At 38.0% G+C, this 23563-nt stretch overlaps 1 protein-coding gene across 3 annotated transcripts in view; it reads right to left on the bottom strand.

Moving 5' to 3' along the window:
* Positions 1-23563, bottom strand: part of TMEM116 (transmembrane protein 116) — a 181871-nt gene that overhangs the window by 72278 nt on the left and 86030 nt on the right. Inside the window, exon 11 of one of the 3 annotated variants that reach the window (XM_024741501.1) lies at positions 1813-2004. The exons of the other annotated variants lie outside the window; for them this stretch is intronic. Coding sequence (XP_024597269.1) covers positions 1942-2004 — 63 coding nt within the window. The 3' untranslated portion in view covers positions 1813-1941. Of the gene's footprint in view, positions 1-1812; positions 2005-23563 lie in introns of those variants that run through there. 3 annotated transcript variants of the gene reach the window in all.

Genomic DNA, 23563 nt, shown 5'->3' with positions numbered 1-23563 from the left:
GCATTTGTTGCCTTGGCTTTTGGTGTCAAATCCAAAAAGCCATTGTCAAGGCCAGTGTCAAAGAGCTTACTGCCTATGTTTTTTTCCTAGGAGTTTTATGGTTTCAGATCTTATTTTCACATCTTTAACCCATTTTGAGTTAATTTTTGTATATGGTATAAGATAGTGATGCACTTTCATTTTATGCATGTGGTTGTTCAGTTTTCCCCTTTATTGAAGAGACTGTTCTTTCCTCATTGTATATTCTTGGCTTTTTTGTTGTAAATTAATTGACTATATATGTATGAGTTTATTTCTGAGCTTTCTATTCTGTTCCATTGATCTATGTGTCTGTTTTTATGCCAATACCATAGTGTTTTGATTACTATAGCTTTGTAATATAGTTTGAAATCAGGAAGCATTATGCTTCCAGCTTTGTTCTTTTTTATCAAGACTGCTTTGGCTATCTGGGGTCTTTCATAGTTCCAAACAAATTTTAGGATTATTTGTTCTATTTATGTGGTAAATGTCATTGGAATTTTGATAGTGATTGCACTGAGTCTACAGATTGCTTTGGGTATTATGGAAATTTTTTTTTTTTTGCGGTACGTGGGCCTCTCACCGTTGTGGCCTCTCCCGCTGACTTCATTTATTATAGTTCTAACAGTATTTTGGTTGAGTCTTTAGAGCTTTTTATATATAACATGTCATCTGCAAGTAGTGACAATTTTACTTCTTCCTTTTTCTTTTTTTTTTTTTTTGCGGTACGTGGGCCTCTCACCGTTGTGGCCTCTCCCGCTGAATTCATTTATTATAGTTCTAACAGTATTTTGGTTGAGTCTTTAGAGCTTTTTATATATAACATGTCATCTGCAAGTAGTGACAATTTTACTTCTTCCTTTACCGGGGCACGAACCCGCATCTCCCGCATCAGCAAGCAGACTCCCAACCACTGCGCCACCAGGGAAGCCCACGTCTTCCTTTTTGATTTGGATGCTTTTATTCCTTTTTCTTGCCTAACTGCTCTGCCTATGACTTTTAATACTATGTTGAATAAAAGTGGTGAAAGTGGGCATCCTTGTGCTGTTACTGATCTTAGAGGAAAAGCTTTCAGCTTTTTCACCACTGAGCATAATGTTAGCAATGGGCTCAAATTTCATTCTTGAGTAGAATTCATCATTTGGGGTGGGTGTGGACCAAAATCTCACTGAAGTAGTCTCTTAAAAAAAACAAAACAAAAAACAAAGGCAATCTTTCTCCACCAATGAAAATGCTAAACAAATTTAAAATAATTTTCACCTGCTTCTATACATAAAGCTGTCAAAATATTTAAGCTCCATTATTACACAACCTAAATGTACAACATTAGATGAATGGATAAAGAAGATGTGGTACATATATACATAAATATTCAATTTTTTGCTTTTTTCCCATTTCATGAAACAATTTTATTTAAGCTCTTCTCATGAATCATACCTATCAATATCATCTTTCATTTGGGCCAATTTCTGATCTGAAATTACTTTTCAGGGCCTACCATCTTCCATCTACATTGTTTGATACACAGTATTATCTCTACCTATGACTATCACAGGGTCATTAATCCCACTCATAACACATTATCTTAAAAATGTTATCTGTTGAGTAATCTAATTTGCTCCAAAAGTTGCTATTCACGAATAAAAGGTAATTTAAAATAAATAAAAAGCTATTTTAAGATGAAGCATCGCTTCAGACTCCATACAGCCTAGTCCTTGAGGCTTCTTTATTTTGGGGCTCTCTTGGAAGGGGCTACATCTGATCCAGGGTTGTCCGATCACCCTGGGTCTGGGTGCATGGGGGAAGGGGAGCAACTTAGGCAAGAGACAACCTTGTCTAGTGCAGAGTTCAATTGAAAGTATTAATCGTTCCTTCTTTTCTGTTTTTCAACTTCACTTATTATATTTATTTCTCATTTCCTTTTTAAGTTAACATATTGTTGACTGACAGTCCAAAGGAACAGAGCTTTGGAGGGTAGTCAATTGTCTGTAAAGAGAGCACATACAATATAACATTATGCATTCTGTGCAAGACACTGTGCTACTTTACATTTGTTGTCTTAAATTAATCCTCCCATCCACCCTATGAGACCTCCATCTTGTACATGAAGAAACAGAGACCAAAGACTTTTGCTCTAGAGTTGATAAGGGGTGGAACCTGCATACGGCCCCAGGTATGACTGAATCTACATTCGCCACTGCCTCGTGAGCCTGTTCCTTTAGTAAAAAAAAGTGAGCAGGAAGACAACTGACATGTCCTTAATTGCCCAGGTGATTAGTGATGTTGAGCACCTTTTCATGGACCTGTTGGCCATCTTTATGTCTTCTTTGGGAAAATGTCTATTCAGATTCTCTGTCCATTTTTAAATTGGACTTTTTTCTTTTTGATATTGAGTTGTATAAGTTCTTTTTATATTTGGATATTAACCCCATATCAGATATATGATTTGCAAATATTTTTTCCCATTTGATAGGTTGACTTCATTTTGTTGATGATTTCCTTTGCTGTGCAGAAAGAAGCCTTTTAGTTTGATGTAGTTCCACTTGTTTTTTCTTTCCTTTTAAAATATTTATTTATTTGGCTGCTCCGTGTCTTAGTTGCAGCATGCAGGATGTTCATTGCCACGTGAGGGATCTTCCTTGAGGCACGCAGGATCTTTAGTTGCAGCACGCAGGCTTTTAGTTGCGGCATGTAGGATCTAGTTCCCTGACCAGGGATCGAACCCAGGCCCCCTGCATTAGGAGCATGGAGTCTTAACCACTGGATCACCAGGGAAGTCCCTAGTTCCACTTGTTTTTGCATTTGTTGCCTTGGCTTTTGGTGTCAAATCCAAAAAGCCATTGTCAAGGCCAGTGTCAAAGAGCTTACTGCCTATGTTTTTTTCCTAGGAGTTTTATGGTTTCAGATCTTATTTTCACATCTTTAACCCATTTTGAGTTAATTTTTGTATATGGTATAAGATAGTGATGCACTTTCATTTTATGCATGTGGTTGTTCAGTTTTCCCCTTTATTGAAGAGACTGTTCTTTCCTCATTGTATATTCTTGGCTTTTTTGTTGTAAATTAATTGACTATATATGTATGAGTTTATTTCTGAGCTTTCTATTCTGTTCCATTGATCTATGTGTCTGTTTTTATGCCAATACCATAGTGTTTTGATTACTATAGCTTTGTAATATAGTTTGAAATCAGGAAGCATTATGCTTCCAGCTTTGTTCTTTTTTATCAAGACTGCTTTGGCTATCTGGGGTCTTTCATAGTTCCAAACAAATTTTAGGATTATTTGTTCTATTTATGTGGTAAATGTCATTGGAATTTTGATAGTGATTGCACTGAGTCTACAGATTGCTTTGGGTATTATGGAAATTTTTTTTTTTTTGCGGTACGTGGGCCTCTCACCGTTGTGGCCTCTCCCGCTGAATTCATTTATTATAGTTCTAACAGTATTTTGGTTGAGTCTTTAGAGCTTTTTATATATAACATGTCATCTGCAAGTAGTGACAATTTTACTTCTTCCTTTTTCTTTTTTTTTTTTTTTTTTTTTCGGTACGCGGGCCTCCCACTGCTGTGGCCCCTCCTGTTGCGGAGCACAGGCTCCAGACGTGCAGGCTCAGCGGCCATGGCTCACAGGCCCAGCCGCCCCGCGGCATGAGGGATCCCCCCAGACCGGGGCACGAACCCGCATCTCCCGCATCAGCAAGCAGACTCCCAACCACTGCGCCACCAGGGAAGCCCACGTCTTCCTTTTTGATTTGGATGCTTTTATTCCTTTTTCTTGCCTAACTGCTCTGCCTATGACTTTTAATACTATGTTGAATAAAAGTGGTGAAAGTGGGCATCCTTGTGCTGTTACTGATCTTAGAGGAAAAGCTTTCAGCTTTTTCACCACTGAGCATAATGTTAGCAATGGGCTCAAATTTCATTCTTGAGTAGAATTCATCATTTGGGGTGGGTGTGGACCAAAATCTCACTGAAGTAGTCTCTTAAAAAAAACAAAACAAAAAACAAAGGCAATCTTTCTCCACCAATGAAAATGCTAAACAAATTTAAAATAATTTTCACCTGCTTCTATACATAAAGCTGTCAAAATATTTAAGCTCCATTATTACACAACCTAAATGTACAACATTAGATGAATGGATAAAGAAGATGTGGTACATATATACAATGGAATATTACTCAGCTGTAAAAAGGAACGAAACTGGGTCATTTGCAGAGATGTGGATGGACCTAGAGTCTGTCATACAGAGTGAAGTAAGGCAGAAAGAGAAAAACAAATATTGTAAATTAACGCATATATGTGGAATCTCGAAAAATGGTACAGATGAACCTATCTGTAGGTCAGGAATAGAGTTGCAGACGTAGAGAATGGACATGTGGACACAGGGGGGTAAGGCGAGGGTGGGACGAATTAGGAAATTAGGTTTTACATAAATACACTACCATGTGTAAAATAGATAGCTAGTGGGAACCTGCTGTATAGCACAGGGAGCTCAGCTTGGTGAGCTGTGACGACCTAGATGGGTGGGATGGCAGAGTGGGAGGGAGGTGCAAGAGGGAAGGGATATAGGTATATATATAGCTGATTCACTTCACTGTACAGCAGAAACTAACACAACATTGTAAAGCAATTTTACTCCAATTAAAAAAAAAAGGCTATCTTCCTCTAGCAACGAAAATGATGAACAACTTTAAAATAATTTTTCACCTGCTTCTATACATAAAGCTGTCAAAATATTTAAGCTCCGTTATCACACTCCATAATATATGTCATGGCTCCAGGTGATTACTCTGGAATGAGGAGATGAATCTTTCGTAACCCTCCCCCCAGAAATATGCACACTCCACCACCTTATGTTCTGTTATGGAAAATCCTTCTAATTCCAGATGCTGATTGGTGGGGGGAGCTAAATACTTTGACTATGACCTTACCTATGAGATAGATTTTGTGTCTTTGAAACCTGTAGCATAATGAACTATAATTACAGACATTTCAAATTCTCAGTAGTTTTTGCTTAATCAGAGTCAAAGGCAAAATCTGCATTTACTTGTGGGAGAACCTTTCAGTGAAATTTTAAGATAAAACTCAAGGCCTATTCCTCACTAGAGTGGTTGAGACATGATTTATACAGCTCGACTAAACTTAAAGATGAGCTGTCTTCAGTGTAGGCAAAATTACATCCTTATGGAGCTCATTGTAATGTTGATCACTGAGAAGGAAGGATTTTGTTGAGAGAAAAGTTGGAAGTTGGGGACCTAGGGTCTGTTTAAGAGGGTCCAGGTAAAGGACCGAGGCACAAGAGGCTGGAAGGTACTGCCCTCTGGAAGACTGCTGCCTCTTGAGTTTTGATGCATTGATGTCACACATCCATTATCTCCTGTTTTCTGAATTGTAATCCCTGTTATTTTCAGAAAGCCCAGACCCAAATACTTTTTTAAAATGGGATCCTATCCTACATGCTCCATTTATTTTGGACTCCCTCCCTTTAAGAAGATGCTATCTTAATTTATTTCATGATCATCTCCTCTTTTTACCCCCTTCACTGGCTGCAGCTCTCACTTTGTTCTTGAAAATCACTGCTAACTTAGTGTACAACTTTCCATATCCTTTTCCATAGTCATGTAAGTATATATACATATATATATATATATATAGTGTGTGTGTGTTTTAGGGGTAATCTTTTAAAATTGAGCTCACATTATTTATATTCCTTTGAATCTTGCTTTTCTCTGCATAGTGGCAAGCTCAGCAAGTCATCCTATATTTCTAAATCATTTCTTTTCATGACTGCATAGTATTCCATGGTATTTTGTTAAGTATCTTCTACAGTTAATTCAACCATTTTCAATAGTTGGCCATGAATTTTGTTTCCATGGTTTTGTTTTTAGCCTCTACAAATAATACTGCCAACAAAATACTTCTAAATACACAAATCTGAATATAGTACATCTAGGATTTTCTTCTGGGCCCTATTCTCCAACTATGCTATCTTCCTGTTATTCCTTTCTCTTCTCCACCACTCCTCTTGGCAGAATTCTACTCTCAGGATGACTGACAGACATGTTCAGGAAACTAAGACCAGGTGAGAAGCACCTCCCAGTATCATGCTTCAAGCAATCCTGTTACCTTGAGTTAACTCAAGCTTTGGCTGCTTGTGTTGTGCTGGTTCTGAGAGGCAGTAACTCCACAGCTAGAATTCATTATTGCTAGCAGGGGATAAGGCTGAGGTGATTTATGGGAGCCTGCCCCTCTCCTTTAAGGCCTTGCAGAGGTAGTTTCAGAGGACATCTCTCTATGAAAAAAAAATTAACAAATTTTCCCAGACACCTCATTAAGGGTTTAGGAATAGTACATTGGGCTTTGGGGCCTTCTGCTCCTTCAATGCACTCACTAAGATGGAATCTAAACTTCTAATCCAGGCATACCACTTCCTATACCACTGGCCAACTCTAGGGCTATTTTGAGAGGTTGGCTAAATCATTTGGGTTTTGAAGTCACAGTGATTTAGCTTTGAATCTCTACTCATCTTTCTTAGCAGTGAGTTTGGATAACTTAATTTTACCCTATGAACATCAGTTTTTTTCAACCATAAAACTGGATAAATCATAAATACCCTGCAGTGTTATCGTGTGGATTACTAATATGTAAAACTTTTAGACTTCTGCTCAGAACAAAATAAAGTCAATAAATATTTGTCCAGGTTACTATTGTTTTCCTTTGTTGCATATCATATTAACAAATTAGGCCTTTATAGGGTATTTCCTGCCCATCCTACATCCTCTTAATCTCCACAAGTTATAACAAGTTATAAATCCCAGAAATTTCTAACTAGGGTCTACCCTGAAATGAGGACTCAGTTTATGCTTTCCAAAAATTCCACTTACATTTAACTAGATCAAACTGTCTTCTTTTTTTGTAATACTTATCTTCTTAAATGAATATTTAAGGGAAAAAAACCTGTCAGGAAGTTATAGAAGAAGAGGGAACTGGTAGAGTGGGAAGAAGGATCTTCAGAGAAGGAAAGTAAGGAGCTGAGTTAGCCTCAGCGTATGTGGTTTTGCCTAGAGTTTAGTGGTCAACTAAACTAATAAGTCTCTTATCGGGACCCAGCTCCACGGTTGAGCTATTCACATTCATCCTGACCATCCATTAGATGTCCCAAACTGGTACTTTCTCATGTCTTTTCTTCTTTTTTTCAATTGAAGTATAGTTTATGTACAATGCTATATGTTACAGGTAGACAGTACAGTGATTTACAATTTTTAAAGGTTATACTCCATTTACAGTTATTATAAAATATTGGCTATATTCCTTGTGTTGTACAATACTGTCTTTTCTTATTAATAACACAAATGTCTTTGAGGTTAATAGAAATAGCTCAATTTTATATATGAGGCTCAGAAAGGAGAACTGTTTGGCAATGTCACATAGTTAATTAGTAGCAGAGTCAGGACTGGAATTTTAGGTCATTTGATTTCATCGTCAGTTTTCTTTTTGGTATTAGTGATGTGCTGGAGCAAGTTAATATCGCTGGTGAGAGCTCACTGTAGCATATCTTACCAATTCTGTGTTCAGTGACATCATACTGGTAGCTTGAAATTGGCCATGGTGGTGGGAGTATTTACAGCACAGAAATAGGTAAATCATACAAATTTGAGTACCAATTGTCAAACACTTACGAGCATATCACCACAATTATTTCTGGTAATACAAAGAAATTATAAACCATGTTCCCTGAATCCAAGGAATTTATAATCTACCTGTCTTTGTAGACAAAACAATATTATATGAACCCAACTGGTAGTGATATGTATAGGACTAACTGTAAGTTCATTAATAGAATAATGTAAGTTCATAACACCAAATAACGGTCAATTGATCAAATGTAGGTGATAAATCCATGGACCTTGACTTACCCTAGAATTATGAATCAGGATTAAAATTGAGGGACTTCCCTGGCGGTGCAGCGATTAAGTATCTGCCTGCCAATGCAGGGGACACGGGTTCAATCCCTGGTCTGGGAAGATCCCACATGCTGCGGAGCAACTAAGCTCGTGCGGCACAACTACTGAGTCTGTGCCCCTAGAGCCTGTGCTCTGCAACTTGAGAAGCCACCGCAAAGAGAAGCCCGTGCACCACAACGAAGAGTAGCCCCCGCTTGCTGCAACTAGAGAAAGCCCACGTGCAGCACCGAAGACCCAACACAGACAAAAATAAAATAAATAAAAAAATAATTAAAAAAAGATTAAAATTGAGAAACTAACGGTCAATATCTTTACTGTGAATTGCTATTAAATATGAAATCTGACCTCAACACATTTGTTCACTTTTTCATAGATTCATTCTTTCATTCAAGCCTTCACATTCAAGAAACATTTATATGCCAGGAACTGCACTAGATGCTGAAGATAAAAACACAGATTCTGGATGTGGAAAAACTGGAACTTCTACATATCATTGGTGGGAATTTAAAAATGGTGCAACCACGTTGGAACAAAGTTTGGCAGTTCCACAAAATGCTAAACATAGAGTTACCATATGACCTAGCAACTCCACTCCTACAAACATATATATCCAAAAAATATGAAAACATACACCCATACAAAAATTTGTACACAAACGTTCAGAGCATCACTATTCATCCCCAAAGTGGAAACTATGTAAATGTCTATCAACTGAAGAATGGATAAATAAAATGTTGTATAGCTATACAACAGACCATTATTCAGCAATAAAAAGGAAAGTAGTATTGATACATGCTACAGTATGGATGAATCTTGAAAACACTATGCTAAGTGAAAAAAGCTAGTCACATAAGGTCACATATTATATCATTCTATCTATGTTAAATGTCCAGAATAGGCAAATCCACAGAGACAGAAGACTGGGGTGGAAGAAGCTGAGGGGGAAAGTGAGGAGGGACTGCTAACCAGAACAAGTTTCTTTTTGGAGTGATAAAAATGTTCTAAAATTAAATTGTAGTGATAGTTGCACAATATTTATTCTAAAAACTTTTGAATTGTGAGCTTTAAAAGGGTGAATTTTGTAGTAGCTTAATTATACATCAATAAAGCTATTCTTAAAAGTAAAAAAATTAGGGAATTCCCTGGTGGTCCAGTGGTTAGTACTCCACACTTCCACTGCAAGGGGCACGTGTTCGATCCCTGGTTGGGGAACTAAGATCCTGCAAGCTGCGTGGTGTGTACCAAAAAAAAAAAAAAATTATAAAAGTAAAAATATTAAATATAAGGCTAAAGTTCCCTTTTATCAGTAGTCCTAATCACTTCCTAATCCTCCTCATTGGGAACCATTATTATCAGTTTAGGGTATTTGTTTCTAGACCTTCTTTTAAGGTAGAAAGAAAATATATAGTATTGTTTCATGTATGTAAGTATAACATAAATAGTACCATGCTTTTTTTTTTAACTCATTATGTCTTGAAGATGGGTCCATTTATATATAAGCTCCTCAAAGAAAGTGCTCTGGTGGGATCTTGGGCATTATAAATGCTTACTGTATTTGATGTAATTCAAATAAATAGCATCAAGATATTTGGGGAAAGGCATTGTCATTTCTGCAAAGGATTTCATGCCTGGCTAATTCCCTGGACCTTCATGGTGGGTTAAATATTCCTGATGATATAGTAAGAACTTTGCTACAATCTTCTTCAATTAAAAAAAAACTTTGCTCCAGCAAAGGGTTGAGAGTACAAGCCCTGGGACTTTGTATGGAGGAGCCATACTGGAGGTAAAATAAGAAACAGGAGAGGGTCACGTATGGAAAGCCAAGTGCAAAAGTGTTTGAAGGAGTGATCAACAGTATTTATGTAGGTTATTAACCAAAAAGCTTAACTAAATGGGATTCTAAAAATTAATATGAACATACTTTAAACAACTTGAATATTCGTCTATTGGACTATTGTTTGATGTGGTAGGGAAGAACCTTTATTTCTGTTTGGTTCATTAATGGAAGTAAACTGTAAATAGAGAATGATTCATGATTTTTTTTAAAAGAGCCTCTCTGCCATTTACAGTTGTCGTGTTCACATCTAATGCTATAATATATATTTTCAAGTAGCTTTTCCAAATCATTTGACTCAGTGCAAAAACGTTTTCTCTTTACAGTCACATCTTAACACTTTATGTAATATTTAATTGGGTACTATAGTCATAGGTACCATAGTCGTAAGTATAACTTGCACAAATAAGTTTGGAAATAAACATAACTTGGTACTTGGTGGAAGCAGATACGTAAGGAAAGTAGATATTAAAGTATAGCCTACTAATGCTAAATGTCCAGTGAGTTGTGACTGTCACTTTGTTTTAGAGAAAGAATGGAGAACATCAGTTAATGAAATGAGTAGGTCACTTTGTTTTAGAGAAAGAATGGAGAACATCAGTTAATGAAATGAGTAGGTAAGTGAAGGGTAAGAGAACTTCCAGTACATACCAAAATATTAATGTTAAATGAGTATGTTGGGCATTATAGGATAGTTTAAAACAATTACAGTCATCACCCCAAACTTGTAAGGTCAATTAGGCTGCAGTTTAAAAATGTGTCCTGAAAAGACAGACTCTTCAGCAAGTGCTGTTGGGAAAGCTGGACAGTGCATGTAAATCAGTGAAGTTAGAACATACCCAAAAACAGACTCAAAGTGGCTTAAAGATGTAAATATCAGACATGACACCATAAAACTCCTAGAAGAGAACATAGACAAAACATTCTCTGACATAAATCATAGCAATGTTTTCTTAGGCCAGTCTCCCAAGGCAACAGAAACAAAAGCAAAAATAAACAAATGGAACCTAATCAAACTTAAAAGCTTTTGCACAACAAAGGACACGATCAACAAAACGAAAAGACAACCTACGGACTGGGAGAAAATATTAGCAAACGATGCAACTGACAAGGGCTTAATTTCTAAAACACATAAACAGCTCATACAATTCAATAACAAAAAACCAAACAACCCAATCAAAAAATGGGCAGAAAAGCTAAACAGACATTTCTCCAAAGAAGACATACAGATGGCCAACAGGTACATGAAAAGATGCTCAACATCGCTAATTATTAGAGTAATGCAAATCAAAACTACAATGAGGTACCACCTCACAGCGGTCAGAATGGCCATCATTAAAAATTCTACAAATAATAAATACCAGAGAGGGTGTGGAGAAAAGGGAACCCTCCTACACTGTTGGTGGGAATGTACATTGGTGCAGCCACTATGGAAAACAGTATGGTGATTCCTTAAAAAACTAAAAATAGAGTTGCCATATGATCAGCAATCCCACTCCCAGGCATATATCTGGACAAAACTCTAATTCAAAAATATACATGTACCTCAATGTTCACAGCAACAATAGCCAAGACATGGAAGCAACCTAAATGTCCAGCAACATGAACATGAATGGATGTTCATGAATGGATAAAGAAGATGTGGTATAGATATACAATGGAATACTACACTCAGTCATAAAAAAGAATAAAATAATGCCATTGGCAGCAACATGGGTGGGCCTAGAGGTTATCATACTAAGTGAAGTAAGCCAGAAAGAGAAAAACAAATACCACAGGATATCACTTATATGCGGAATCTAAAATATGATACAAAATGAACTTACTTATGAAACAGAAATGGACTGACACACATAGAAAACAAACTTATGGTAACCAAAGGGGAAAGTGGGTAAGAGAGGGATTAGGAGTTTGGATTAGCAGATATAAACCACTATATACAAAATAGATAAACACAAGGTCCTAATGTATAGCACAGTAAACTACATTCAATATCCTGTAATAAACCATAATGGAAATGAATTAGGTATATATATGTATAACTGAAGAATAGGTATATATATGTATAACTGAAGAACAGGTGTATATATATGTATAACTGAATCACTCTGCTGTACACCAGAAACTAACACATTGTAAATAAAGTATACTTCAATAAAAATAAATAAATAAGCAAATAAATAAATAAAACTGGGAAAAAATTCATGGGAAAGGGGAAATCCTAGGAAAGTTCTCAGTCAAAAGGGAATATGTGAAGGAAGTTGATAATAATATCCTGTGCCTGTGTAGCACTTTTTATTTTACAAAGCATTTTTACAAATATTATTGAATCATCAGAAAAGCTCATATAGATATTATTTCCACTTTACAAACGAAGAAGCTGATGCCCAAAGAGAGTAAACGACAAAAATAAAAAAATTTGCAAATAAACAAACTAAGCCTTGAATTCGGGTTTCTATGTTAAAAAAAAAAACAAAAAAAAACACCTTGTAGTAAGGCTCCATATCACAGTTCATGAAAAAAATTGATTTACCATAGGATGTAGCATTCAATTTCTTAAAGGCTACAAAACAAATTTAAATATAAGGAAGAGAGATTTTCAGAAGGTGGCAGCAGCAGTGCAATTTTTAAAAATCTCCTCAAATCACCCCATAAAAACAGACAAAGCACTATGATGGTAAAAAATCAAACCCTACAAACAACAACAAAAAAAGGTGATAAGTCATCTTACAAACCCCAAGGTATGGTGTATAAGGACAAACTACCAATAACTCCAAGACCCAAGTGGTAAATAGTAACTGTCATGGAGAAAGCAGAGAGAAGTAATGGGATGCCTATTGGACCTGAGAACAGGATAAAACCAAATATCCAATAGATACTCGCTGGAAAGCATAGTGAGCCAATTTGAAAAAAAGCACCTGAAACTGAAGTTTTTGACACTTCGATTTTGGGGAAAATGCAAGGCGTCGATTGTAAAGGGTGAAGGGGCCAGAGAAGTGTGAGGCCTACAACTTTAAAAATTAAAGGACAAAGTCTTCTAGGACAAAGTCTTATGCTGGGGAGAATCTGCTGTTAGTAGAATTCAAATTGTCCAGGACGAAAAGACAAAGGAAAGAGATTTTAACTGGAAACACTTTCATTGTTTCACTAATTAATATGTTATTTGGCATTACATTTTGGTAAATGGTCTTCACCATGTTTATGTAGTATCTTTGTTTTCCCATTAAAGTTTTAAAATAGGAATAGCCAGTGAATTTTAACAACTTTTTGGCATGCATTCATATTTTACATTTATTTCTCCTTTAACTTTTTTGTGTGATGAATTATGATGATACACTTCTTAATGCTAAAACTCATGCTTATGTTTCTGGCATAAATTCTTTTTGAGCATGGTGTTTTCCTTGAATATACTACAAGGTTCTATTTCTAACATATCTTTTAAAATTATTTTAATCTACATTCAGAAAAAGTGAAATTTATTTTGGAGTTTTAAAAAATGCCATCTTTATCAAGTTAGGGAATTAAAATTATATTACCTCCAGGCTTCCCTGGTGGCGCAGTGGTTAAGAATCCGCCTGCCAATGCAGGGGACACGGGTTTGAGCCCTGGTCCGGGAAGATCCCACATGTCGCGGAGCAACTAAGCCTGTGAGCCACAACTACTGAGCCTGTGCTCTAGAGCCCACAAGTCACAACTACTGAAGCCTGCATGCCTAGAGCCCGTGCTCCACAACAAGAGAAGCCACCACAATAAGAAGCCCGCACACAGCAATGAAGAGTAGCCCCCGCTCGCCACAACTAGAGAAAGCCCACGTGCAGCAACGAAGACCCAACGCAGCCAAAAATAAATAAATACATTTAAAAAATTATATTACCTCCATAAAGAATTTTTGATATTTTCCTTTGGATTTTAAAATTTAGCGATGATAGAGTTGCACAAATAGTTTTGTATAATTTAAAATCCTCTGTACCCATATTATACATTCCTAACTTATTCATTTTTGTACTGTGGTAAGAACGCAACAATTTTTAACAAAAATTTAAGTGTACAACACAGTATTTTTTTTTATTTGGGGTATAGTTGTTTTGCAATGTTGTGTTAGTTTCTACTATACAGCGAAGTGGAGTTCCCTGTGCTATACAGCAGGTTCTCATTAGTTATCTATTTTATACATATTAGTATATATATGTCAATTCTAATCTCCCAATTCATTCCCACCCACAACACAGTATTGTTGACTCTAGGTACAATGTTGTACAGCAGATCCCTAGAAATTATTCATCTTGCTTAACTGAGACTTGATGTCACTGATTGGTAAATTCCCATTTCCCCATACCCCAGCCTGTGGCAACCACCATTCAACTCTTTGATTCTATGAATTTGACTAATTTAGATACCTCATATAAGTAGAATAATGAGGTATTTGTATTTCTGTGTCTGGTCTATTTTACTCAGCATAATGTCCTCAAGGTTCATCCATGTCATCACATGTTGCAAGATATCCTTATTTCTTAAGGCTGAATAGTGTCATATGTATATCACATTTTCTGTATCTGTTGATGAACATTTAGGCTGTTTCCACATCTTAACATCTGGTTATTGTGAATCTTGGCTGCAATGAACAAGGGAATGCTAATATCTCTTTGATATCATGCCACTCCTTTCTGGCCTACAAGGTTTCTGCTGGAAAAAACACTGAGAGTCTTTTGGATGTTTCTTTGTATGTTACAAGTCACTTTTCTCTAGCCTCTTTCAAAATTCTCTGTCTTTGACTTTTGACAATTTGATTATATGTGCCTCAGTGTGGATTATCTTTAGATTCATCTTGCTTGGTGATCTCTAGAGTTTGTGGATCTGTATGTCCACTTGCTTCTCTTTATCTGGGAAGTTTTCAGTCAATTTTTTGAATATGCTTTCTGGTCTTTTTTGCTCTCTTCCAACTGGGACTCCTATAATGGTTGGCTTGATGATATCCTGAAAGTCCCTTAAGCTTTCTTCACTGTTTTTCATTCTTTCTTTCTGTTTTCTCCTCTGACTGCATTATTTCCAAAGTTCACTGATCCTTTCTTCTGCTTGATCTAGTCTAATGTTGAACCCTTCTAGTGAATTGTTTTTCAGTTCAATTATTGTGTTCTTCAGCACCATGACTTCTGTCTGGTAGTTTTTAATATCTTCTATCTCTGTGTTGAAATTCTCACTTTGTTCATGCATTGTTCTCTTGACTTCAGTGAACATTTTTAAAAGAGTATTTTTAGACTCTCTATCAGATAAATAATACATGTTCATTTCACTAGGGTCAGTTTCTGGAGATTTATTTTGTTCCTTTAATGTGGAACATCTTTGCCTGATTCTTCATATCTTTGACTTTCTGTGTTGGAGTCTGTATATCAGACAAACGAGGCACCTCTTTCAGTCTTCATAGACTGGCCTCATACAGGAGAAGACCTCAACCAATAACTCTGGCCAGAGATTCTAGGGGCCTCTACCAACTCTTTCTCTCCCCAGGAAGCAGCAGGCATCTGTGTTTTTTATATGCTTGCTTTGTGCTGAGCCAAGGGGAGGAGCTGTCTTTAATTTTTGCCAATTTGATTACTGTGTGTCTTGGCATGTTCTTCCTTGGGTTTATCCTGCCTGGGACTCTGTGTACTTCCTGGGCTTGGGTGACTGTTTCTCTTCCCATGTTAGGGAAGTTTTCAGCTATTATCTCTTTCAATATTTTCTCAGGTCCTTTCTCTCTCTCCGTTCTCCTTCTGGGACCCCTAGAATGTGAATGTTGGTGCATCTGACGTTGTACCAGAGGTCTCTTAGACAGTCTGCATTTCGAGTCATTCTTTTTTCTTTATTTTGTTCTGCGGCAATGATTTCTGCCATTCCAGGTCATTTATCCATTCTTCTGCCTCACTTATTCTGTTATTGATTCCTTCTAGTGTATTTTTCATTTCAGTTATTGTATTCTACATCTCTTTGTTCTTTAGTTCTACCAGGTCTTTATTAAACATTTCTTGAATCTTCTCGGTCTGTGCTTCCATTCTTTTTTCCAAGATCTTGGATCATCTTTACTATCATTACTCTGAATTCTTTTTTGGGCAGATTGCCTACCTCCACTTCATTTAGTTGTTCTTCTGGGGTTTTATCTTGTTCCTTCATCCGGTACATAATCCTCTGCCGTCTCATTTTGTCTTACTTTCTGCAATCGTGGTTTCATTCTGCAGGCTGCAGGGTTGTAGTTCTTCTTGCTTCTGCTGTCTGCCTCCTGGTGGATGAGGCTGTCTAAGAGGCTTGCACAGGCTTCCTGGTAGAAGGGACTGGTTCCTGCCCACTAGTGGGTGGAGCTGGGTCTTGTCGCTCTGATGGGTAGAGCTGTGCCAAGGGTTGTGTCTAGAGGGCTATGGACTCAGGAAGACTTTAAGCAGCCTGTCTGCTGATGGGTGGGACTATGTTTCCACCCTGTTGGTTGTTTGGCCTGAGATGTCCCAGCACTGGAGTCTGCAGGCTGTGGGGGTGGGACCAGGTCTTAAGAAAATGGTGGCCTCCAGGAGGGCTCATGCTAATGAGTACTTCCCAGATCTGCTGCCACCAGTGTCTCTGTCCCTGCAATGAGCCACAGCTCCCCACTGCCTCCACAGGAGACCCTCCAATACTAGCCCAGTCTAGTAGGCCTGGCCCAGTCTCTTATGAGCTCCCTGCTTTTTCCCTGGGCCCTGGTGCACATGAGACCTTGTGTGCATGCTCCAAGAGTAGAGTTTCTGTTTCCCCCAGTCCTGTGGAATTCCAGTGATCAAGCCCTGCTGGCCTTCAAAGACAGATTCTCTGGGACCTCCTCCTCCCATTGCCAGACCCCCAGGCTAGGAAGCCAGACGTGGGGCTCAGTACTTTCATTCCTGTGGGAGAACTTCTGTGGTATAATTATTTTCCAGTTTGTGGGTTGCCCACCTGGCAGGTATGGGATATGATTTTATCATGATTGCACCCTCTCCTACCATCTCACTGTGGCTTCTTCTTTGTCTTTGGATGTAGGGGATCTTTTTTGTTAGGTTCCAGCGATTTTTTTTTTTTTTTTTTGGTCAGTAGTTAAGCAGTTAGTTGTGATTTTGGTGTTTTCATAAGAAACAGTGAGCTCACATCCTTCTACTCTGCCACCTTGTCTCTGTCTCAAGCTAAGGTTCTTGACAAGAGCTTTTACTTTTGACGAGATCCAATTTATGGATATTTTTTAATGGATCATGCTTTTTGGTATCATGTTTAAGAATTCTTCACCAAGTCTTAGATCCTGAAGATATTCTATGTTTTCTTCTAAAAAATTTTATATTTTACATTTATTGCACGAACCCGTGTCCCCTGCATCGGCAGGTGGACTCTCAACCACTGCGCCACCAGGGAAGCCCCTGAGGTGGTTTTTGTATGAAGTGTTAAGTTTAGGTTGAGGTTCCTCTTTTTTGTCTATGTATATCCAATTTTCCAGCACAATTTATTGAAAAGATGCTCCTTCCTCCACAGAATTGCTTTTCCCCTTTGTCAAAAATCAGATGACCATACATGTGTGGGTTCTCTATTTCTGAATTCTCTATTCTGTTCCATTGAGCTATGTGTCTATCCCATCACCAATACTACACAGTCTTGAAACTCAGTAGAGTGGTCCCTCCCACGTTACTCATTCCCAAAATTATTTGAACTATTCTGGTTTTTTTGCCTTTTAGAAAACATATATTCACAATAAATAAATATTTCACAATGTGTACATATATATCAAATCATCATATTGTACACTTTAAATATATAAAATTTTATTTGTGAATTATACCACAATAAAGCTAGGGGGAGAAAGTTGAGAAGAAAAAAATGCCAAGAGCTTGATAGAAAAAGGGGAAAAGACATTAACTGACAATTGTTAAAAGATATAAAAATGGCCTTTAAACATATTAAAACATTTCAAATTCACTCAAAATCAGAAAAATACAAATTAAACAATATCGACCTGCTACTTATCACCTATCAGTTTGGTGAAAATTAAAACGTATGGCATGGCAATATACTCTGTTGCTTAGACTTTGGAGAAGTAGGCACTCTGATACACTGCCAGTGGAAATGAAAACTGGAAAAAACCTTCTGAAGGGGAATTTGGCAATATCTAACAAAGCTACATATGCAATTAGCATGAACACTACCGTCTCATTTCTAGGAATTTTCCTCCACAAAAATATACATGTGCAATATTATTTGCTGATGATAGCGTATAATTTCAAAATTATATAAACAATGCAAAAACCCATACATAGGAGAGTGATTGAATAAATTATGGTACATCTATAAAACTACTATGTAGCTATAAAAAAGAATGAGGAATATTTCTATAAACTGATATGGAGTGATTTACAGGATGTATCTTTAAGTTTAGAAAGTGGAAAATATTATGCTACATTTACATAAGAAAAAAAGGGGATACAAGGAAATGTACCTGCTTATTTGTGCAGAAAGAAATACAGGAAAAATAAACCAAGTACTATTGAGACTGATGAATGAGAAGTGGGTGGAAAGAATAAGGACATGGGAACAGGTTAAAGGCTTTGAATACACTTTTTTGAATAGTACTGACTTTTAGAATCATGTAAACATTTCACATACTCCCTCCAAATCATCAGCAACATCCCAAACATGGGGGCAAACCAGAATGAAATACAAACAGTAACATATGACCCTAACTGAATTAAAAATGAATAACATGACCATACTGAATAGGTCTGGATAGAAAAGTACCAATCTAAATAATTTTGGGAAGCATTATTGCAACCTCATACTGTAAGGCTAAAGATAAAAAGAACTGAACATATTGGGTTGACCAAAAAGTTCCTTTGGTTTTTAAGTAAAAATAAAAGACACATTTTTCCTTTTTACCAAGAACTTTATTGAACAACGTATTCACCACTTTGTTCCACTACCTTCTGTCATTTTTCAGGCAACTTCATAATTCCATCTTCCCCAAACTTTTTAATCTTTTTGAGCAAAGAACTGTTCCAGGTGCCTTTTACAGTCTTCCAGGGAATTGAAATTTTTTCCATTAAGAGAATTTTGTAAAGACCGAAATAAATGAAAATCCGAAGGTGCAATGTCTGGTGAGTACGGCAGATGAATCAACTTCCCAGCCAAGCTGCAACAGTTTTTGTCTGGTCATCAAAGAAACATGCAGTCTTGCATTATCCTAATGGAAGATTATGCATTTTTCTGTTGACTAATTCCGGATGTTTTCCATCAGGTGCTGCTTTCAGGTGGTCTAATTGGGAGCAGTACTTGTTGGAATTAAACGTTTGGTTTTCTGGAAGGAGCTCATAATAGAGAACTCCCTTCCAATCCCACCATATACACATCACCACCTTCTTTGGATGAAGACTGGCCTTTGGTGTGGCTGGTGGTGGTTCATTTCACTTGCCCCACGATCTCTTCCACTCCACATTATTGTACGGTATGCACTTTTCATCACCCGTCACAATTTGTTTTAAAAACAGAACGTTTTCATTATGTTTAAGTAAAGAATTGCATGCAAAATACGGTCAAGAAGATTTTCTTCACTTAACTTCTGTGGAACCCAAACCTCAACGTGAATAACATAACCAAGCTGGTGCAGATGATTTTCAACGCTTGATTTGGATATTATGAGTATGTCGGCTATCTTCTGTGGTATAACTTTGATTGTTCTCAATTAACGCCTCGATTTTTAAAAAATATTTTAATTAATTAATTTATTTGGCTGTGCTCGGTCTTAGTTGCAGCACGCAGGATCTTCATCGCAGCATGCGGGATCTTTAGTTGAGGCATGCGAACTTCTAGTTGCAGCATGTGGGATCTAGTTCCCTGACCAGGGATCGGACCCAGGCCCCCAGCATTGGGAGCACGGTGTGTTAGCCACTGGACCACCAGGGAAGTCCCTAATATCTCAATTTGATCACTAACAACTTCAACTAGTCTACCCGACCATGGAGCATCGTCCTGCAAAAAATCTCCAGCACGAAACTTTGCAAACCACTTCTAACACATTCAATCAGTCACAGCACCTTCTACATACACTGCACATATCTTTTTTTGCATTTCTGTTGTGTTTTTACCTTTCTTGAAATAATAAAGCATAATATGCCGAAAATGTTGGGTTTTTTCTTACATCTTCAATATTAAAATGGCTACACAAAAATTCACCAATTTTGATAAGATTTTTTTAAATGCATGCTGTTATGACAGCTATCACGATACAATCTACCAAAATTGTTTCAAATGAAGTTAGAGACAACTAAGCACTACTAGAGCCATCTTACAGAAAAATCTGAACGAACCTTTTGGCCAACCCAATAAACACTGTTCTCCAGTTCATATACTTGCTTTTCACAGAGGCATGGGTTAGTTACTCTAAAAATACTTTACATGTATCCTAGGATTGAGCAAATAAACAAACATATTGTGAATAATTTAAAAAAAAAAAAAGGAAAAGGATTGGATGTTTAAAATGGGCTGTATGGTACAGAGTAGGGAATGGTGCAAAAGGCATTAAACAGCAGAGCCCTGTGACCTACCCAGAAATCCACAAACCTCTGCTCTGGAAGTTAAGTTTCAATGACTCAAAAGAGTACTGGATGACAGGAAGGGAAGGCTGTTCCATGGGAACTGGGACTAAGGGAAGAGGTTATATATTTTTCTTTTCTTGGGGCCTGATCCTGGATCGTTGTACTGACTGGACCTCTGAAAGTTTCCTCTCCTTGGTATACTCCTCTATGAAGACAGCAGGAGCTCAGCTAAGGAGCACTAAAACTGTTGTTCTTTGAGGGTGGTTGCAAAGTAAGGACACTCCAGAAGAGAGAGAGCTCAAGAGGAGTAGGAAGAGACATAGTCAAAAGGTAGGTGTCATCATGTAATACTCTGAGGGTGGAAGCAGCTATCCTTCTGGCAGGCAGCATAGCTTTGATCTTTGGCCAAACAACTGTGTCACTGACAAAGATTTGGGTCCAAGGGAAGTCAACTCACAGACAGAGGTCTGGGATCATTTGCTGTTTCACTTGGGCCATGACAATGACAACCCCAGTTACTTACTTTGCCTGCCCCCTGTCTTGTCTTCTATGAAATCAAGTGGTCATGGATAAGGTTTGGAGTGATGTTTCTTCAAGGAATGCCGCTTAGAGCATTTGAGAAAGGGCCCTTCCCATATTAAGCTGCATGTCACTTTATTGGTAATTGTGACTATTCTTCCAGGGATGCACTGTAGTGGGAATCTCTTTATTATGAAATAGTCTTCCCTAGGAACCTGATGATGTTCAGAGAACTAGAAGAAAAAGCAGGAAAGGTGTCCAATGTCCTGCTCAAACAAGAAAAATGGCATACTATTACGTTGAAGCAAAAGAAAGAATTATTTGTCAAGAAGTTCCCTGTTTATACACATCAAAATGGGAAACTAGTCTTGCTTTTATTCAGGATGACTGAGTATTCAGAGGATGACCTGGATTCTTTTGCGACAATCAGCACTTGCTCAGGGCAAAAGGGAATCCTGACCTTAGATGGCACTGTCTTTGGTATCAGGCCTATATATATTGAGCATATATGGTTTACAGCATATCTTTAAAATCAGGTGAGTCTTGTGTAATCCGTGGAGGTAAGCAAGAGGAGCTCTTAAGCACTTCACAATTTCCGAGCAAAATAGAACCTTCCTCAGCTCCTATGTCCTATATGTGGCCACTTCCCAAGTATGTACAAGTTGATTGTGGTTGACAATAAGTGATTCCAAATGTGGAATAATAATGTTACCAAGACCACAAAGATGTTAATAGATGTCCATGCTCTGGTCAACAGGTACGCGAAGGATATAATGTGAAAGCGGTGCTTACTGGGTTAGGGATATGGATAGAGAAAACCCTTGTGCAAATCTTCCTGAATTTGCAGGAAACACTTCAAAATTTTAAACACTGGAAAGACTGGAATCTCTTGAGAGGGGTGAAACATGATGCTGCTCATGTGATTATTGGCCAAATTCTTGGGAAGTCTGAGGGCCATGCAGTTCTCAGTGGTTACCTGCACTGCCAAGAATGAAACCATTGCTGAATCTTTCTTTCATGAAGATACACCACATTTCACAGCTTTCATAGCTCATGAGGTTGGCCATGACTTGGGAATGAAGCATGACCATGTGGCCTCCAAGTTCCATGGCCAGCACCTCTGTACTATGCATGACTTTATTACTGTAGATATAGGCTTCAGCAACTGCAGCTTCCACTATTTCCACCAGCTGTTGCATAAGCACAGAGAGGGCTGCTTATTTAATAGAACTGAGCTCCAAAGCTCCTTTTGAAAGCCATATTGTGGGAATAAGATATTAGACAAAGGAGAAGAATTTGACTACGGCAGTGTTCTTGACTGTCAAAAGGATCACTGTTGTCCGCCCTCATGCCAGCTGAGGAAGGGTTTAAATTATGCATTTGGATCTTGCTGCAAAAACCGCAAATCTCTAAAAGCAACCACAACTTGCCACCTCAGTGTGGATAAGTGTGACCTCCCAGAATACTGTAATGGCACCCCCAAGTGCTGCCACACGGATACCTACAAGCAAGATGGCACTCCTTGCAAGGAACAAGGTTATTGTTGCCAAGGCCGGGGTTGAAGCCTGGAGAATCTGTGTGTTAAAATCTTTGAAAGGGGCACAAAGGTTGCCCAGAAAAGTTGCTAACATTAATGAATACCAAGGGAGACAGGTTTGGAAACTGTGGCAGTGAATCTAAAGGGATATTTAAAGTCTTCAGCAAGTGCAAGGCCAGAGATGTAAAAAGTGGGAGGCTGCTATGAGAAAACATCCAAAGGCTCCCATGCATTGAAAAACATCAAACACCCAGTTCCCCATGCAGAACACGTGGTATTGGGGTGCAGAGATTTTTTTTTTTTTTTTGCGGTACGCGGGCCTCTCACTGTTGTGGCCTCTCCCGCTGCAGAGCACAGCCTCCAGACGCGCAGGCTCAGCGGCCATGGCTCATGAGCCCAGCCGCTCCGCGGCATGTGGGATCCTCCCGGGCCAGGGCACGAACCCGTGTCCCCTGCATCGGCAGGCCGACTCTCAACCACTGCGCCACCAGGGAAGCCCTGCAGAGATTTTTTGAAGCTACAGACTGGGCTGAGGAGGAGGAGGTGAAGGATGATACAACATATGGTTCAAGGAAGATCTGTATTAATCAAAGCTGCATCTGTATTAATCAAAGCTGTACTCCACTATGACCGTAAACTGGACAAGTCATGGAGTCATGGGAGGGGTATTTGCAGAAATTTTAAGAACTGCCACTGTATCTATGTCTATGCTCCTCCTACATGTGAATTCAAGGGTTACATAGTTTGAATAGTGGCCCTCCTACTCTCAGCATGACGAAGAGTTGATAATCCCAATCTTGCCTACCATTTTATTATTTTCCATTCCTACTATCTTTTTATTTGCCTACATCTATAGAATATCTAAGACCAGTGTCAATGCAAAAAATTCATCAGAGAAGCAAGATGAACAAACCTGACATATATTTGATAATTATCTTCTTTCTGATAATAAAGTCAAATATGAAGTGATACCGATAGGACATTTTAAGAATTGGACTCCTAAATTCTGGTGTCCCTCAAGGTCTACGGAAATGAGAATCTTGTTTCCATCTGTCTTTCTATATGCTGAATTCTTATTAGTTTTTAAATTAAAAGAAATTAAAGCAGCTCTCTAGGTAAGGCAATCTTTCTTGTTCTGTGCTA

This window comes from Neophocaena asiaeorientalis, unplaced genomic scaffold (assembly GCF_003031525.2).
Source record: "Neophocaena asiaeorientalis asiaeorientalis breed wild unplaced genomic scaffold, Neophocaena_asiaeorientalis_V1.1 scaffold648, whole genome shotgun sequence".
Lineage (NCBI taxonomy): Eukaryota > Metazoa > Chordata > Mammalia > Artiodactyla > Phocoenidae > Neophocaena > Neophocaena asiaeorientalis.
Note: the sequence above shows the minus strand (reverse complement) of the source record. Positions and strands in the feature narration are given on the sequence as shown.